Source organism: Amphiprion ocellaris, chromosome 10 (genome assembly GCF_022539595.1).
Source record: "Amphiprion ocellaris isolate individual 3 ecotype Okinawa chromosome 10, ASM2253959v1, whole genome shotgun sequence".
NCBI lineage: Eukaryota > Metazoa > Chordata > Actinopteri > Pomacentridae > Amphiprion > Amphiprion ocellaris.
In genome coordinates this window covers 5,789,503-5,807,279 of record NC_072775.1, presented here as the reverse complement: position 1 = coordinate 5,807,279, position 17,777 = coordinate 5,789,503, and the positions used below count along the sequence as shown (strand labels likewise).

Here is a 17,777-nt window from a genome sequence, read left to right as displayed (position 1 = left end):
AGAAAATGAAATAATATTTAGTAGTTATAATCAGGAATGATGTTGGTTAAAATACATTAATCATTGAAAGAGGAAAATAACATTAATTTCCAACATTTCTAAGGCATTTTTTTTGTTGTTTTATGTTTTACAAGCCCATTTTTGTCTTGAAGTTTTAAATCTAACGGTGCATTAAAAATAATAACGCATCAGAATCAGCGGTGGAGTTAATCACTGATGCGTCCCAGACTGTGATCAAAAAATCAACAGTGGCAACATGTAAACAAACTGGCATTTAAAGGGTTAATAATTTGCTGGTTAAACATGATTTCATTACACGTTGTCGTAACTAAAAAAGGCTGATGTAAACTGTGGCCTTAGTTTTTCTGGCGAACCTTAACCTTTGTTTTCTGAGTGTAGGTGATCTAGGTATATTCTTGGGTGATTAATTCTCATCAGATGGAGTCCGTTCTTGTCCAGCCCAGAAAAGAGGTGAGCCGGGTTGCTGTCACCTCTTACATAACTGGTCTGAGCTCAGTTTCCAAAAATCAATTTCATCCAAAAATCATCATTGTCTCTTGGCTCACAAAAGAACAAAAGACAATCTTGGAGCCGCAGTAAGAAAGCTGTGGGGAAACTTGGCCCAGGATAAATGGCTTCCTGTTTGTCCCAGAGAGCGGTTAGCTGGGTCAGCACGCACAGAACAACGACAGAAACCTACCGGTCCGATGCTCTGATCACTGTCTGAATTACAACTCTGCTCCACTGTCTGTAACTAGTACTCCACCAGCGCTCACTTTAAAGTGCACGTTGCTCTTTAACAATCAGCACAGTTATCCAAATTTGGCGCTTTATTGTTTTCCCAAAATGAATCTCGTCTGCTGGCCGGGATCCACATAAAAAACACTCTGGCCATAAGTGTCACTGTGCAAAACACTTCACACAGCTCGTGAAAAGCCAAAGATTTTTACCATCTAGAGTCTGTCTGTTTTGTCACTTACATTGCAAAGAGGTACCGTCTACAGCGGGCCTATTCAATTGGCGGCCCGCGGGCCACATCCGGCCCGCGGGCCCCTCACAACTGGCCCACCCCCCAATGACCCCTTTCCAACCATCTAAAGCAGCCCTATTCAACTAGCGGCCCGCGGGCCACATGCGTCCCGAAAGCAACCCTCGAGACGACAAGTTCTTACAAAAATTCCAACATTATTGCGAACATTGAATGCAACACTTGCCGTAACTTAGCAACTAACCCACAATGCATTGTGTTGAGGAGACGCGTTTGAAAAGTTAACATTAGCAGTTCTATACAGGCGAAAATAGCAGCATGTCTTTTTCTATCCTGAAATGACAAATCGGCGAGGAAAACCGTCAATCCTGCGTGGACTGACAAGTATTTATTTATTTACCACCAAGTCCGAACGCCAAACCAATGCGTTTACTCTGCAATGAGTGCTTTGCAGCGCTGAAAGATTATAATGTCCGAAGACACCACGTTGAAAAACATGCTGCGTTTCGGACAAACTTTCCCGAGGGATGTCATGAGACAGCGGCTATAATTCAAAGTTTGACTGCATCTTACAACCGGAGCTGTACTACAATGAAGCGGACCTGCACAGCTCAGGAAAGGGCCACGAAAAAGAAGCCGTTCACAGACTCAGAAACTGTGAAGGACTGCATGTTGGCTGTCGTGGATGAAGTTTTAACGGACGATAAAGTTAAGACGAGTGTGACATCTGCTATCAAACAGGTCTGACACGTCAAACATTCTGGCCACAGATGTCTTCGAGACATGGTAAGTGCAACAAAGCAGCGTGCTGTAGCAGACACTAAAGGTAGTTTTATGTATTTATGTGACTATTTTTTGTTCACTTATGATAAGTTTAATATTTAAGAAATACATTTTGTTTTGACAGTTATTTCACTTAGTTGCACTTTATTATGCACTTTGATGTCAGCTTTATTTCATTTCAAAGGGATAGTAACTATCACTGTGCCCATTGTTTATTTTTTTGATTATATGCACTGAAGATGTGACTGTCTCAGATGAGACCAAATATGGACAGGGACAAACTCTGTTTTTTGTTATTTCAAAAGAAGAAAAATGTCTCAAGTTCTGAAAAGTTACTGTTAAGCAAGTTACTTTTTAATGCACTTTCAGATGTAACCAAAACAAAAGATGGTGTTTCTAATCTGCACTTAGTTTTTATGTTCATATGCACCTTAACATGTGCTTATATTTACCTATCAAAATGTGTTGAAGTTGTGTGTTTGAAGTGTAAAATTTAAAGAAGCAGTATTTCAGCACAGGTTTAGTTTAAGTACTACTCTTCTATTGTGTTTATGTCCTTTTGGATGTGGCAATACGTTAATAAACATCCAGTGTCTTTGTTATCTGTTTGTTTATTTTAAATGGTTAACTTTGCTCACTTTCTGCTAAAAACGTCCGGCCCAGCTCATGTTCTTAGTCTGAAAATCCGGCCCCAGTGAATTTTTAATTGAATAGCCCTGGTCTACAGTAACGATCCAGCATGACGGACGTGCAAAACAAACTATGCATTCACTTTATGATGTATATGTGTAATAAATATTTGCAGTAGAATAAAAAAGTTGAAGTTTTAAACTGCAGGGGCCTCTTGATGGGACATCATCAACATGAGACGAGCCTCCTGACCAGCGCTGGAGAGAAGCTTTGAGAAGGTTTGATTAACTTTTTATTAGAGCTGAGCACAAACACTGTGAAAATGTGTCGGTCACCAGAGAGGGACATTTATAGTTCTTCACATTCCAGTAATATGGACCTAAAGAAGACCTAAAGGAGGAAAACACAAGAGGTTTAGGAAGGGAATGTACTCTGCAGAAAGGATGCAGGAGGAGGAGTGGGAGTACCTCTGTTTCCCATCCGAGTCATTATCATTCCAGCATCTGCTAATAGTAGGGTGTTAACATCACAACATGGACTATTTCACAGATTCCCACTGCCCTTGTTGACCCCCTGAAGCTTTGTTTCTGTTGGCATAGGAGAGAAAGTGTGGGATAATGTTGAATTTTAATTCTGAAACTTGTGCACTTAGTGAAATATCGCTGTGCTTCCTTTTATGAAAGGCTTTTATGCAGTATTTTACGGCATGTCTTCTTTATTCAAGATCAAAGCAGAAATGATGTTAAACTCATTTAGCCTGAAGCCACACAGACTAATCTGATAATTGCTATTCATTAAATGCCTGATTTCATTTCATCATCTGCTCATGCCTGAACTCAGGGACCAGGCTACACAACCCTCTAATTTGTAATAAAAACAATTGTGGAACTGCACTGACAGTTACACAAATTTTAAATGTCATTATTTCAAGAAACCAACTGAAACTGCTGAAAAGACCACAAGCTACATCCACAATAACAGGTTTCTGTTTAGGATGCATAAGTTTCGCTACATTCATGCCTAGTATCCACACTACTATGATGCTTAATATCTCTAAAATGGAGACTTCTATAAGCTTTGTTGATCCAGTTTTAGTTTGAAAACTCCACGTTTGCATTTAAATCTGAATGGGCAGAAAAAGAGACTTTTGGAAACAATGATGCAGACACCCACATTTGCTTCCTGATTTGGTTTTATCAGTCATTACATGTCCTTCCCTGATTTGTCACACCTCTATCACATGATCCTTTCTGAATGAAAAGACAGCTGCCCTGGCTACCAGTGGTCCAACATAATCTCAGAATAATTGCGATCTTTGCAGTATGTTGTTGAAGAATTAGAAAAGACACTCATTTTTGCTTGATTTTAAATGGGATATGCATAGTAAAAAGCATCAGCACAATAACCGGTAGCTTCACCCTGCATCTTTTTCAGACCTTTCTATAATTTTACATTTTGAAATGTATGTTTATTATATTTTTTTTTTTGTCATATAAAGAATTAGAACTTGGAAATTGTTCTTTAAATCTTGCTCTGCCTTTGATGAACGGACCTTTCCAGCAGAATGTTTGCTGCTGTCTGAGAAAATAGTAATATGATTTTAGTTTAAATCACTTTAAATTTAATCCACTAAATTGCAATATTAACTAAGATATCTCCTGAAATATCCAACCACCTGATGCGTTCCTATTGTTAGAGGAGCTTTGATCCTAGCTGTAAGACTAAACTTATGTCAGGTTTGTTGTGTGGGTAATGTTAGCAAACTTTTAGTCTCATGTGACCAGACCATTCTTTAGCTGACTCGGTGCTGTGTAGAATGGTCTGACTTTACCTCACCATCACTGCTACAGGACAGAAAAACACTCTGGCTTGTTTGTATTTCTTTAAACTAATTGCATTGTCTTGTGTTGAGCTAAGCAACAGAGAACCCTCAAAATAGCGATGAGGAAGCTGTTTTGATGGAACATTTGCACATAGGGAGGCGAGCATTGCCATTAAAATGGATGTTTTACCCTTCAAAACTAGCAGGGCAGCCTTATCAAATAATCCAAACCTTTCAGTGTAGTAGCTTGCTACCCGGAGATGGTTATTATTTACCATTGTGAACAGGATTTTTAAAGCTCGCAGATAGCAGAAAGGGAGGAGAAAGTTGCAGAAACTGTACGGCCAATTGCAGGCCACAGTTCTTAATGAAAGCTTGATGATTACAGGGCGGTTACAGAGGCCTGTTTACTGTAAAGGGGGTGGGAGATGGGAGGGTCTGTAGGGGACAACAGCAAATCTTTGCCCCAGGGGCTTCCTGGCAGGTAGATACAGCCATGCTATTTGAATTCATTAGGTCCTTCATTCATTCATTAAGAAGCATTTTGGAATGGCTTAACTTTAGGTGAATAATAGATGTAGACACCATTAACTGAAAAAAGCCTAAATGTATTTGGAAAGGTGATAAAGGAGAGTGGAAGAATTGTAACCAGAACATGGCATAAACAGGTTGAGACTCTCTCTCTTTTTTTTTGTCTGCATTTATTCTCATTGTTTAACTCCACAAAAGAGGTGTCAACATTGTATGAGATTGATGCATATTTTAGTCTTGCAGCCAAATATTTTAATATTTAGTGCATGTGTGTGACCATCACCGGCCCTCTCTGAAAGCTAAGCAGACATTCTTTATTAGAATTCCCTATTATGAGCCAGGGAGGGCAGTGCTACACCTCAGTGATGTGTGGGGGAAACAAAGACTGGACAGGACGAACAGGATGAACACGGATAGGAACTAACAGGCGGTGCTATTGCAATTAAAGATTGTAAGGTGGTGTGTTATTCCCAACTACTAACTGCCCATCAATAAAACAGAAAAAAAACAACACAAAAGAAAAAGAGATTCAATAAATAAATAATTAAACAAACAGTACTGAGCACCATAATTGTGGATGTCTTGGCAGTATAGAATAGAATACTCTCAAGGTGGGTTTGAAAAGGAAGAGACCTTTATTTTAGTGCACCAGATACATAAACAAACACACCAGTGCATGTCACATCTGGATGTTTTATGTCATTTTCTAGTTATAATTCTTCCATCCTCCTTCATGATTAGCATTATTCCCTCCCTGTGCACTCCTGTCACTTTTCTCCTTTGTAAAACTGGAAAGGACTTCAGATAGTAAAGACTGATTAATTGATAGAAGGGTTTAACTTTAAATGATAGCCCAGGATGTACGTCATGTTATCATTAATGGAAGGAAATTGTCTCAAGTAGCAGTTGAGGAGAGAAGGTCTACTGAGTGAGTAAGGGGGAGTTTTTTTCCTTCAAGGGAGTCAAATTTCCCAACTCCGTAGGTCCTGAGAGCTACTCAGCTCCGAACTGAGAGAGTCTTTGTGCTGGGAGAGAGAGAGGGAGAGAGAGAGCAGCAGTGTGGCTTCAGGTCTGCACACTGAGGCAGAAGGACCACGGAGTTTGCCCCAGTTTCATCACACACACATGTACTTGGAGTTTCTTTCCAAAGCTGGATTTTTATTTACTGATTCACTAAAATGTTTCAAGGGTAAGACACACTTTTTATCTGTATATTCCATCAACTTTTGCAGTGTGAAAAGAATGCAGGGTGGAATATAACTGACTTTAACAAACATCTTCATAAAGTATTTCAGTTTCACCTCAGAGCAGACCTGTGGTTTCTTTTCAGCCCACACACAACTTCAGCAGCAGTTTAAGTTATTTTAACTTCATGTTATGGTCTTTTGTCACTCTTTTTAATGTTTCAAAGTCTACTTAGAGCTTTAGCAACTTCCATTCTGTGACTGATGTGTCTCCTCAGGTCGTCTCTCACCCTGCATCTCGCCCTGCTGTGCTGGCTGGCTGCTGCCCTGCAGGTTATAGAAGGTAAGATGCATTCTGCTGCAATTCCTCATCTGAATCCTCTCTGTAAGGAAACATATTCCTGCGATGGATCACTGAGTGGAAAAAATGAAAGGCAGTGACCCAACAGATGCTTTATTATAAGAGTGAAATTTAGCCTTTACTCATGGTGATGGATGACTGTGGAGTGCAAATGTTTTTTTTCAGTAGATCACAGAATAAGTTAAATATAAAGGCTGAATTGTTGACCCATAGTTGCAGATGTACCTCATGTGATAGCTTCTGCAGAGTACACAGTACAAAGTTCACAGTTTCAGACGTTCACAGGACAAGTCTGAAAATAGTTTAAATTTACCCACAGATGATACATATATGTGATGCAGATTTCATGGTCATGTCTGCAGTTTAGCAGGAAAAGCTTGCCGAATGTATTTTAACACCTAAATCCGTCACCAACCATCATGTGCTTCTAAGGTCGGTCTATTTAAAGATAAACTTTTACAATCTGGCGTCTCCGCTGCTTTTTAGATGTGTGTAATTGCTGGATTGCACATAAGCACTGAGGGAAACTGGTTTAAAGCAGACAACATGCAATGTATCGCTAATGCCATGTGTATGGAGCTGTAGTAGGTATTGTTATTCTGGCATTTAAAGAGCTTTAATAGTGGTTTCTTTTATCATCCTTTCTGTGACTAACAATACAAGTGTAAAAGCATAAGGAATGGATTCGCCTGTTTTGCTTTCCACATAACTAGGTTATCACCTATAATGTGTAAGCCGCTGGTTCTTCCGAAGTCAGGGTCATTTCATTCATCTTTGTGAGGTTCTTCACAGTTTGAATCATCACAGGCTGAATTCACATGCGAAGTTGGAGCAAGTTTCAACCCATTTTCAAAAAAAAAGAAAAAATCATCGTAACATCTCCATTCACTATTGTTAAGTGAGTATGTTTAGTGCAGATTCTGCAGCCAGATGGCATTTAAACATTGCTTCAGATTTGCTTGTCTTACATTTTAAAAACAAAATCTTGTATTCCTCCGAAAATTTGGACTTGTCATCATTTACTGTTACGCACCAAAACACCATGTGCACAAAAATATAAATTAAAATGCACCTTTTATAGCCTGCATATCTTCTGTGTACTCGTTGTTATCAAGGCTGTTTTAAGTCTGTCTTAATATATCTCAAATACTGACATTTCAACAGGTGGACATGGACGCGTTCATATAGACCAATCCCACATTATTTTTTAATTATGAAAAAATCCGAACACCTTTCCATCCCCACCATACCAAACTGTAATGCTCTGAACTTAAATCGGTGGACTTTAAAATGAACGCACTGATTACTGTGCTACCAATTTCCTCAAAATTGGCCATTAACAGTCTTTAATTACAACAAAAGAACCTCGACTCGAATCCATTCCAGCTTCCCAGAGCCATTACAAGACCCACAACACCACTCCTCCTCCTTCCCATTTCCATTTTCACACCTCCGCCTGCTGTTGTGGTTTTCATTCAGTGCCTCCCCGCTGTGGGGTTCTTCTTATACAGCCCTGCAGGACACTGATAGTTTGTTTGTTTGGCAGTATACCGGGCTTCCTCTGCCCTCTTTATCTGTAGTGTGTGCGTACGATGAGGTGGCTGGAAGTGGCAGACAAGTCAAATGCTGCACCAGGGTGAGAAGTGAAGTGTGCAGTTTGTATGGTAATGGGCTTCCTCTGCACTGCACTGGCTGTTAGTGTGTTTAAGATGTCTGGGCTGGGAGGAGGGTTAACACTGAGCTTTGAAGTGGGATGTTGAGAGCACAGTTGATCATGTGCCAGTTTAATCCAGTATGAGGAGATGATTTCTGACAATGGGTGGAGAAATGACGTTTGTGTGGTCTTTTATGGAAACATTTGTGTTGTCTCATCTGAGTTGTTGATTAGTCACACACTTAACACAGCTCATGACATTGTGGACTGCCATAGGCTTGATGGTAAGTTCTTGTGATGATCTGAAGCGACGCTACATCACCAAAAAATAGAAAGCACTGTGACCATCTAATGGAGTCAACTGTGGTTTTGATTGGAGTGACATGCTTTAACCAGTCAAGAATCTTATAAAACACAACCAAAGTCAGCAATTCTGCAATCGTTGATTTCAGTCACATGCCTATTTAATGTATTTGCAAAATTTCCTTCCAGGAAAGTATGTGGCAGTATACCAGGTGGCACTCATTATGCAAGTTGCAAAGAGTCCCACAAATTACATAAAGAGCTTGCCTCACTCTTAACGTCAAAGCAGGTGTCGGTGTTTACAACTTGGATGAGAACGCATGAACTGGAACTATGCTACTGGTCACATAAAGAGAAGCAATCAAGTTAACTTGTGTTACCTCCTGTCCAAGTTTGACCACAGGAAATAAGAGAAAGTTTCAGCTAATGTGCTGGCTGAGCAGTCCATCTTTTGGTCTGTCTGTGTCTTGCTTGCTTGCAGCCATTTTAATGACTGTGTTCTGTGACTTTGTGCCTGATAAAAAGCCAAATTGATATACAATGGGCCCCATTATTGGAAAGTCACTTGCTTTAAAATACCAGTACTCCAAGTATTGGGTTAACTAGTTCTTGAGTCAGTCCTGACTTCCCTGGGGCTCTGAGCAAAATTCTGCTGAGAGGCCCTTTTCAATGACCCGTGAACCATGCAATCCATTTGCCATTGCCACAGAGTCATACCTGACACACCAGTGCTCTAACTAGAATCCTTTCCCCTTTAAAACACTTCTGCTCCATCAGTTGACTGAAAATAACCTGATCTGCACCAATCAGCCAAGACATTTCTACTCGTAGGTGAAGTGAATAATATTGATCATGTCAATGCAAAAGCAATATTCTGCTGAGACACTTTGGATCCCGGCATTGTGGATATTAAGGATTGTGGACTTGCACTCATTACTAAGCCAACAGTCGCATTGCCCCTCATGTTGAAAATGGAAAAACACATTCCCTGTGAACATCTCTCAAAGAGTGTAAGTAAAGTTTAAGTAAGTAAAGTTTATTTATATAGCACTTTTCACAGAAATGAAGTTCACAAAGTGCTTCACAGTAAAATCGATCAACGAAAAACAAGGAGTAACAGAACCATGAGCACAAACACAGAAAACAAACAAATTGTCACAACAACACCACCTAGCTAAAGGCTTGACTGAAAAGCCAGGTCTTCAGCTGTCTTTTAAAGGACTCAACAGAATCTGAAGTGCGCAGAGACATTGGCAAAGCATTCCATAGCCTTGGTGCCACTACTTGAAAGGCTCGATCCCCTCTGGTTTTAAAGCGGGTATGGGGAATGACTAGCAATCCTTGGCCTGAGGATCTCAGAGAACGTTTTGGTTTGTAGAAATTTAAAATATCAGTAATCCAGTGTCCATTTAGAGCTCTAAAAGTGATAACTAAAATTTTAAAATGAATCCTAAAATGAACTGGGAGCCAGTGAAGTTCTTTTAAAACGGGAGTGATGTGATGGCTACAATTTTGAGCTTTTAACAGGATATATCAGTTTGACTATAAATGGGGCTGTAGCAGTGCCAAGCACAGTGGGTGGTTATAGCATGGGATATCTGGAGAATTTGGAACTTCCCACTGTTTTTGGGTTGCGTGGATAAAAACAAATGCAAAAACCAAAGCACCTCCAATGTCCAGCAGTCCAACTCTTTTAATGGTGAATTATAAAAGTGTGGATGCTGATGGAGAATCTCCTCATACAGTTCTGCCTCATAGCAAACACTTGTTTTAAGCACCATTTGTTCTCCTGGCACATATGCAGTTGCTGCGCTTGCAGTGTGGCTGCGCAAACATCCACAGAGAGTACACTATAAGCATTAATTGGCTTTTGCTTTGACATGAACCATCCACCAAAATGTTGGTACAGACCAACGGCTCTGCCCAATGTCCATGGTCTTCCCCAGAAAAACATTGTGCTTCACCATACCTCAAAAACTTCTCATAAATGGCTTGAGGAACACAACAAAGAGCATAAAGTGTCACCTCCAAAATCCCCAGATCCCAATCCGATTAAACATCTGTGGGATGCACCATAGCAAGCTAGATCCAAAGAGATCTGGTGGCAACCTGCAGAACCCAAAGAATCCAATACCAACACTCCCAGAGGTGACATGCCCATGTCCTGAAAAGTCAGAACTGTTTCGGTAGCACAAGAGGGACCAGCACAATATTAACAGATGTTTCTCATGTTGTTAGTGATTGTTGTATATCTGGTATGAAATCTTATCTTGGCAAAACTGATGTTTGAGCCCTGAGGACTCTCAGACTACGACCACACTGAACCAGACAAGAATCTCTTTCTCGTTAAGTACCATCCATCTCATTAACTCTAACTTTGACAGCATTTTGGAAACAGTCTTCACACTTAGTAAAATTTGACTTTGGCAGGAATGCTATTAAAGTGTGGGCTGAGATCTTCAATAGATTACAGTTTAGAATTTAGCACAGATTGCGCTAAGTTTTATGAGTGCATCATTATAAGCATCTCGATTTTCTAGACATCTGGGTGTTTTCCACACTCCCAGCTTCTCAACCCCCAACCCTCCCTCCTCTAAAGAACCACTCTGAACTCAAGAAACCTTCACTTTCCATTTACCGTTGGTTGAGTAGCTCTGAAAGGATTCCATGTTTAGCCAATATAAATGATTGTGAGGTGAGCCCAGTAGGACTCTGTTTTTGACGAGTTTCATCTGTACAGTAAAGCCAAGTCGCATTATTGTACTGTTGACAATTTCAGTCTTGGTGCCACTAAAATCCTCAGTTACAGCCATATGTTAGCTGCAGTTAAAAACATGTTTTTCTCCATTTATTCACATGCAGTTGCCTGTCTATATTTAACAGTTTTACCTTCTCAAACACTTCCACTCCTGGCCTTATTTGCTCTCTGATATTATGGGAAGAAAAACTCCCACCCAGCGCCCTTTAGTGTTTTATAGCTCTGAAACCTGGCAAGCGAGCATGACATCGAGCTCTATGAAAGAGCCCGTACCTAAATGTCTTCAGTATATTAGCGGACTGAACGCCCTTGCTGCAGCGGCGTCCTGTCTGGAATGTGCTCATTCAGCCAGAGTGACTTTGATTCGAACACAGTTGGGCACAATGGGCCAACTGTAAAAGGTGTCATTGCTGTATGTGTAACGGTCAGCTCCATGGGATTTTAATGGGAAAAAAACCCTCAATGGAAACAAGACATAAGAATGGGTGTTTCTTTTGGGGTCTTTTGACTTTCCGTTGAACATGGTCTTTCTTTCATATTTTCCATGATGTGATGCTCAAACAGATGATGTAGTTCCAGGGTTTTAGAGGAAAACAGTATGTGCTTTGGTTCAGAGAAAAAGACGTTGTACTGTTACAGAAACTGACATGTGAAGGAAATCAGTAGCCTCTGCTAGATTGAAACCTGAAAACCCAGATCTATAGCTCTTACTGTAAAGATTTTCAGAAGGCAAACTCTGAAATTTCACTGGTTGTCTGTTGTTGTTTGGGTACACTGTTTCCATGGCTTCTGGTTAAAACTATGAGTCATTATCACTGTGAATGTGTTCTATCTCATACAGCTATGCTTTGGGACATGAAGCATACAAAGAAAGTCTTATCAACTGAGAAAATCTGATACTTTGTATAAATGTGGAGAGATTTAATGTTCTGTGCACTTCATTGCTGTTAGCCGAGTCATAAATACATACCTTTATTACTTGACCTACAAATGAGTATATAGAATATTCTGTTCAGGCAAAAATGGAATGGAATTAAAAGCAAATAGGAGGTCTCTGTCATATACAAATGTCTTGATCTGCTTTCTCATAAATAAGAAAATAAGATATGACAAATCAAATCAGATTTTTAGTCATCCAGTTTTACTGCTATGATTACTGCTATGCCCGCTTTTATCATCACTTAAGCGGATAGTTTTTTTCTTGAACAATCTGATAATTGTAGAATACATTGCTAATAATCTTCAGATTGTATGTTTTGTCCAACCAATATACTAATCAGTGACATTTGTGAGGTTTTTAAAGCAGACACGAATTATTGACTTATAAGAGGTATGTAATTGATAATTAAAGTAGATGAACCTGGAAGCTTCTGTCACTAATCTTTCAGATTTATTTACAAAATCCATCATAACCCATTCATAACAGAGGCAGTCATCCATTGAGCTCTTTACAGCTGCTTTTTACACCAAATAGAATTAGACACAAGCTAACGTTGAGGCTTATATCAACTAGATGGCAATAAAAGCACACAAGAAGTGGTGAAAATGAAGAATTTGACTTTAGCTATTAATATGGTGACTGACATTTTCAAGACTGAGAAACTATGGGAGCAGAGAACAGTGTGCAGTGTGATTCTACTTCTTGCCACATTTTGTCAACAAAAAAAACTAGGACACTGCCTTTGTTAAACCATTCCCTGTAAAATGTGGATCATAGATTCATGTTTAAAGATCTTTTCTGGGTTTTATTGAACCAAGCTGTCCATAAAACTGTTCCATAAACAGCATCCTGAACATCACAGAAATACCTTCAAGTGTCTGCAGCTTTCTTTAATGTTCTTTGACTTTATGTGACAAACTGCTCATCTGACAAACAACTTCACAATCACTCTTTCACTTCTAGTACAACTTCAAGTTTATAGGGAAACGTTGAAAGTACACAGTTCCTCTGCTGTGTGTATGTGTGTATACATAGGTATGCTTTTGCATATTTGACTCGGAGTCTGTGGCTGCAGAAATTATGCCCATTTTTGCTGTTTGCAGACGAAGAGGGTTACATAAACACACACATTCTCCCTTTAAGGACAAATCTGCATGTCAACACTCTGAATTACTAGCAAAACAAAACTTTTTCATGATGCTGTGAGCTGTACCTCCAAGTGGAATTCTGGGGAAGAATATGGCATTTTCTCAGTTCATGCGTAATCCGGTTGGAGAATCAGACGGAAAAACTGAAAAGTTTCACCAAAAACTACATTAGCATCAAGTTTGTTTAGTTTCTGAGCAGTTAAAATATGCTGAACAGGCAGTTACATGAACTCAAGTAAGATCACAGTTTCTTCTTTAACGCTGTATGTGACATTCTGGGTTGATTGTATAAAGATTTCTCTCTGCACGTCAGCTCCTTCACAGATGCTGTGTTGTGACATCCCACTCCACTGCTGACTGTTTATTGTTTACCTTCAGATTAGACTTGTCAGCTCAGATACTTCTCCTTCACTTAGCTTCTATCATTCCCCGAGGCAGTGTGGACATTCTGCTCAGTATCAGCTCTTTAGTCTCTGTTTTGGTTGTCAGCACTCCAGATGACTGAGTGAATTTTCTCATGACATATGTGAAAAATGGGTAATGAATAGATGTATAGCGAGCTGTGTAAAACAAGGCTATAGCAATCTGATTATTTCATGAAACCCACAGAAGGATGAGATCACTTGGTTTACTTCTTTTTTGTGCACATGCACATAAATAATCTCCATTCATCTCCTTCAGATTTGATCCTCTTTTGTTGTTGTATCACTTTTTACGAAGCTGTATTGTCATAAAAGATGTAACTGCCTGTATATTGGTCCAACATTATAAAGCCTATGAAGTTGTTTGCGCATACCTGAAAATAAATGACACTTCTGTTTCATTCCTCACTAAAATCTAAATTAATACAGTTTTTTTTCTTCCATGCTCTTTTTTTATCTGAATCATCAGAAACTTTTCTTCATTGCTTTCTTGGTTCTTCTGCCATTGGCTATACGCTCCTATTTACTGTAGTCCAGTCTTCCTATGTGGCTATGATTGATTATCTCTTCAGCTCTGGCAAACCAGCTACTGCATCACCTCACCAACACAGGAATGGTGCCACAGAAAGCAGATTAAAAAGTCTGATCTGCTGCAAAATACAGGGAGATTTGCATGCATATGGTACTGATCAGCTTCGTTAGCAACTTGTTTGGTCGGTGTTTTAATATAATGGACATTTATTTATCTCTAAAAGTTCCAAACTCTAGCTTTAGGAAGAACAACATGAAGAGAAAACAGAAGCAAGCAGCAATGAACTCATTTACAGAAGCTCTAGGATACTGAAAGTTAATTTATTTAATTCCTCCCAAGATTTAGAATCCATTTAAGAGATTGTCTGGAATGGCTTTATAAATAAAGATATACCAATGACTCAAGTGGAGAGAAATGGGAAGCAGACCCTGGCACACATGTCCATGACAGACACAGATGCAAATCAGTGTAGCTGCATTTTCTTGCAGTTAAGGACATTTATTAGCTGCAAAGGCCTCCAGGAGTCTCCTCTTACAGGTTTTAACAGCTCTGCAGCTCTTCTAAAAGCCCTGATGCAGGCTGGAGGACTTTACTTGATTAAATAAGGTTAGAAAAATGCTTCTTACTACCATGAATAGAGAAGTTGTTCGATACATGCCCTAGATCCTTTTTAAGGGGGAAGTCCGCATTTAGTTCCAGTTATATAAACTAAGCTTTCAGAGAAATCAGCCTGTAACATGCATGGCTTTTTTTTCTTCTCTGCATATAAACAAATTGCAAGAAGGTGATTCCCATTGTGTTGTTGACTACACCTGCACACATCCCTGCCAATAGATACACCAACAGAAGAAGAACAGAGAGCGGAAAACACCACACTGCACTGCCCTAAACACTTCCACAGCTCTGAACAATAGTGATTTTTGTGGTGCACAGTCAGTGGGAGCTTGTCAATAGATGGTACTCTGCCAGGCGGACTGTGGAGCAAACATGAGATAATATTTTCCTGTTGCATTTCTCTGAAGGTTGTCTTTCATTCCACACAGTTCACGGCAGAAATGGCACTTTCTGCAGGACTGTACGTGCAAAAGAATTCCCTTTTATTGTGCCTCACTTGTGTTTCATCAACATTCGTACTGGAGGAGGAGATGAGGCCATGCGAGAAGCTCTGAGAACGACAGTTGCAGCTGAGCAAACACCCGACACACACACATGCTGAGAATCTCATTCAGTGCCCTTTGACTTATATATGCATAAGCAGGACATGTAAATAGTTCAGTAAGAACCAGTTGTAAATAACATTTGTAGCTCTTTCAGAGATATTGTAATGGCGGTATTCAAAGGAGCTTTTAATAATTTCGAGAAACATCAGTATCTGAAACTGATATTAATGATGTTTGTAGATGCATGATGAGCCTTTTGAATTTACAGTATGACTATTGATTTAACAGTTGGTGTCAATTTGTATCTACATCTTTGTTCAGCTGTCCCACTTATCTCAGCATTCATCTCTGAGCTTCACCCTAATGTCTCTTTATTCTCTGTGTCCTTGTATAATTGTGCTTTCCGGAGGTGAATTAAGGGTGAGAGGATGGCAGGGGGTGTTTAGTAGACAGGATGATAAGGCAGTGGCCACGGACGCTTGATGTAATGGAAACTGTCCCTCTGCAGATGTCCACATCTGACCTCCTAATAACTCCAAACAATGCATTCCTCTATCTGAGTAATGCTGTAGGCCTTAACACTGTGCCATTGAGTGGACTGTGTGTGTGTGTAATGGCTGTGCATGTGTGTGTTCGAAGTCAGAAGTTCATCTGTCGCATTAGTCGAGTCAGCCGGTCATCTTGATAACCTGTGACTCAACAGACAGTGCAAAGCATTTAACCAATCAGCGTCCTTGTTGCAGTGTCCATGCGGAGCATGCCACCCGTCCCTTAAAATACGGAATCGTCCTTTATTTCACAATCAATTGTATTGATTCAATACGGGACGCAAATTGATCCGTATTTTCAAAAATGTCCCATAAACGTCTGTCACACACTCATCAAAACTGTATCATGAACAAAATAAAACACAGAAAATATTAAGGGCAGCCAATTTCATCTTCGTAGGACCTTTGTAGAGGACCCGATGCCAGGTCCAGCGGATAGACCTCAGACTTCTCTGTGTGTCCTGTCCTATGGTTCTGTCTCTGGTTGCCTGGTTACAGACGCTGCTGCACCTGCGTCTTTAAAAATGTCTACACCTGAAACTCCACCACGTCCAAAGAAGCAAAAACGTTTGCAAATGTACCGACGTGAGTGGGAAGACTGGAACCCCTGGCAATGGATACAAACTGTGTTTTCTGTTGCTCATGGACTGGCTGAAGTAAGGCAGCATCAGGAGACCAACATGTAAGAAACATGAGAACAGAGAGAACCCAACCAGCAGGTCACAGTTTATCATCATCTAATCATCTCCTGAAGTCCATATGGTGAGAGACATCATGATGATCAGCTAGATTTCCTACACTATCTGGTTGTGAATTGTGAAATGCTGATGTGGCCATAGACTACCCTATTTTAGTGACTCAATAAATGCCTAAGTTGTTTTTTTTTAAATGCTTTTTAGTTTTTAATAATTTCTTTAATAGCCTATATGTAATCAATAAATGGCCTTTGCCTATCTAAAGAAAAACTCACTCAGAACTCTATGTTAAATAAGTTAATAAGTAATAACATTAATCTTATCTTAACTGTGTTAAGATAAGATTTAGATGGAAAAAAAGTAGAGAATTTCTTTGTCCAGTTCTCTGCATTCAGTTGTTTATGTTTTTGCAGAATCCAGTATTTCACACTGGTTGCTCATTACATTTTATTAGTTTGATTTCACTGTTTAAAATGATGCCACCTCTTTTCAGACAGAACCTGTGATAATAAAACAATACAAAATTTTTAGTTCCATGTTAATAAAGCACTTAAAGCTTTAAGTATGGCTAAATGCTTTTTTCAAAATTAAATATATCACTCCTTAGGTGGTAGTGGCCCCAAGTTCAGTAAAGTTGGAAAGATATTCACAGATTCGGACTTCCAGCATCAATAACTCATTAGATATAGGTTGTCAAAACATAAACGGTGCCTCTTTCCCATTGTTGCAAGGCAGACAATGTGCTACAAGCCCAGTTTTATCAAAAGTAGCTGTCTTTCAAGCTACAGGAATAACATTGGTGTCTATGGAGTGAACAGGGTCCGTCTGCAATTTGCAAAACCGCTGCAACAGTAAAGAGAGACAAATATTCAATAACTTCACTCTTATACATTGTAGTGTCACTAAAATCACTGCAGCCTTCAACTGGCTCCTGTTGACAAAGTGTTTTAACAGAAATGTAAATGCTGTAATTTGATTCTTTTAATGAACCATGTAACTTGAATGGATGTGATGCTGGTGTGACCACAGTGCACACGTCTGATGTTGCTCACAGTGGTCCAAGGGACGCTCAGGGAGTTTGTGTGTTTGCTCACACTCAGGAAAAATTACAGGGAACATTGGTCACCACCTTATAAAGCTGATATGGCAAACAAATTAGCAAATTGGTCTCTATTTACACATCCAGCAAATGACCATATTTTCATCTTTTGACATTGAAAGTTTGGCCATTTGGCCAATTTCCACCATTCACCTACTTTGAAATGTCTACTTTTAAGTTTTACAAATTTGCTGTTTATGAGACCTTTTTTGCTGAACA

The 17,777-nt window shown here is 39.6% G+C and overlaps 1 protein-coding gene across 1 annotated transcript in view; it reads left to right on the top strand.

The window, feature by feature from the left end:
• Positions 1 to 5,782: 5,782 nt before the first annotated feature.
• Positions 5,783 to 17,777, top strand: part of col15a1b (collagen, type XV, alpha 1b) — a 60,453-nt gene continuing 48,458 nt past the window's right edge. Inside the window, exons 1-2 of the mRNA XM_035944166.2 lie at positions 5,783 to 5,943; positions 6,217 to 6,281. Of these exons, the coding sequence (XP_035800059.2) occupies positions 5,933 to 5,943; positions 6,217 to 6,281 (76 nt within the window). The 5' untranslated portion in view covers positions 5,783 to 5,932. The remainder of the gene's footprint in view (positions 5,944 to 6,216; positions 6,282 to 17,777) is intronic.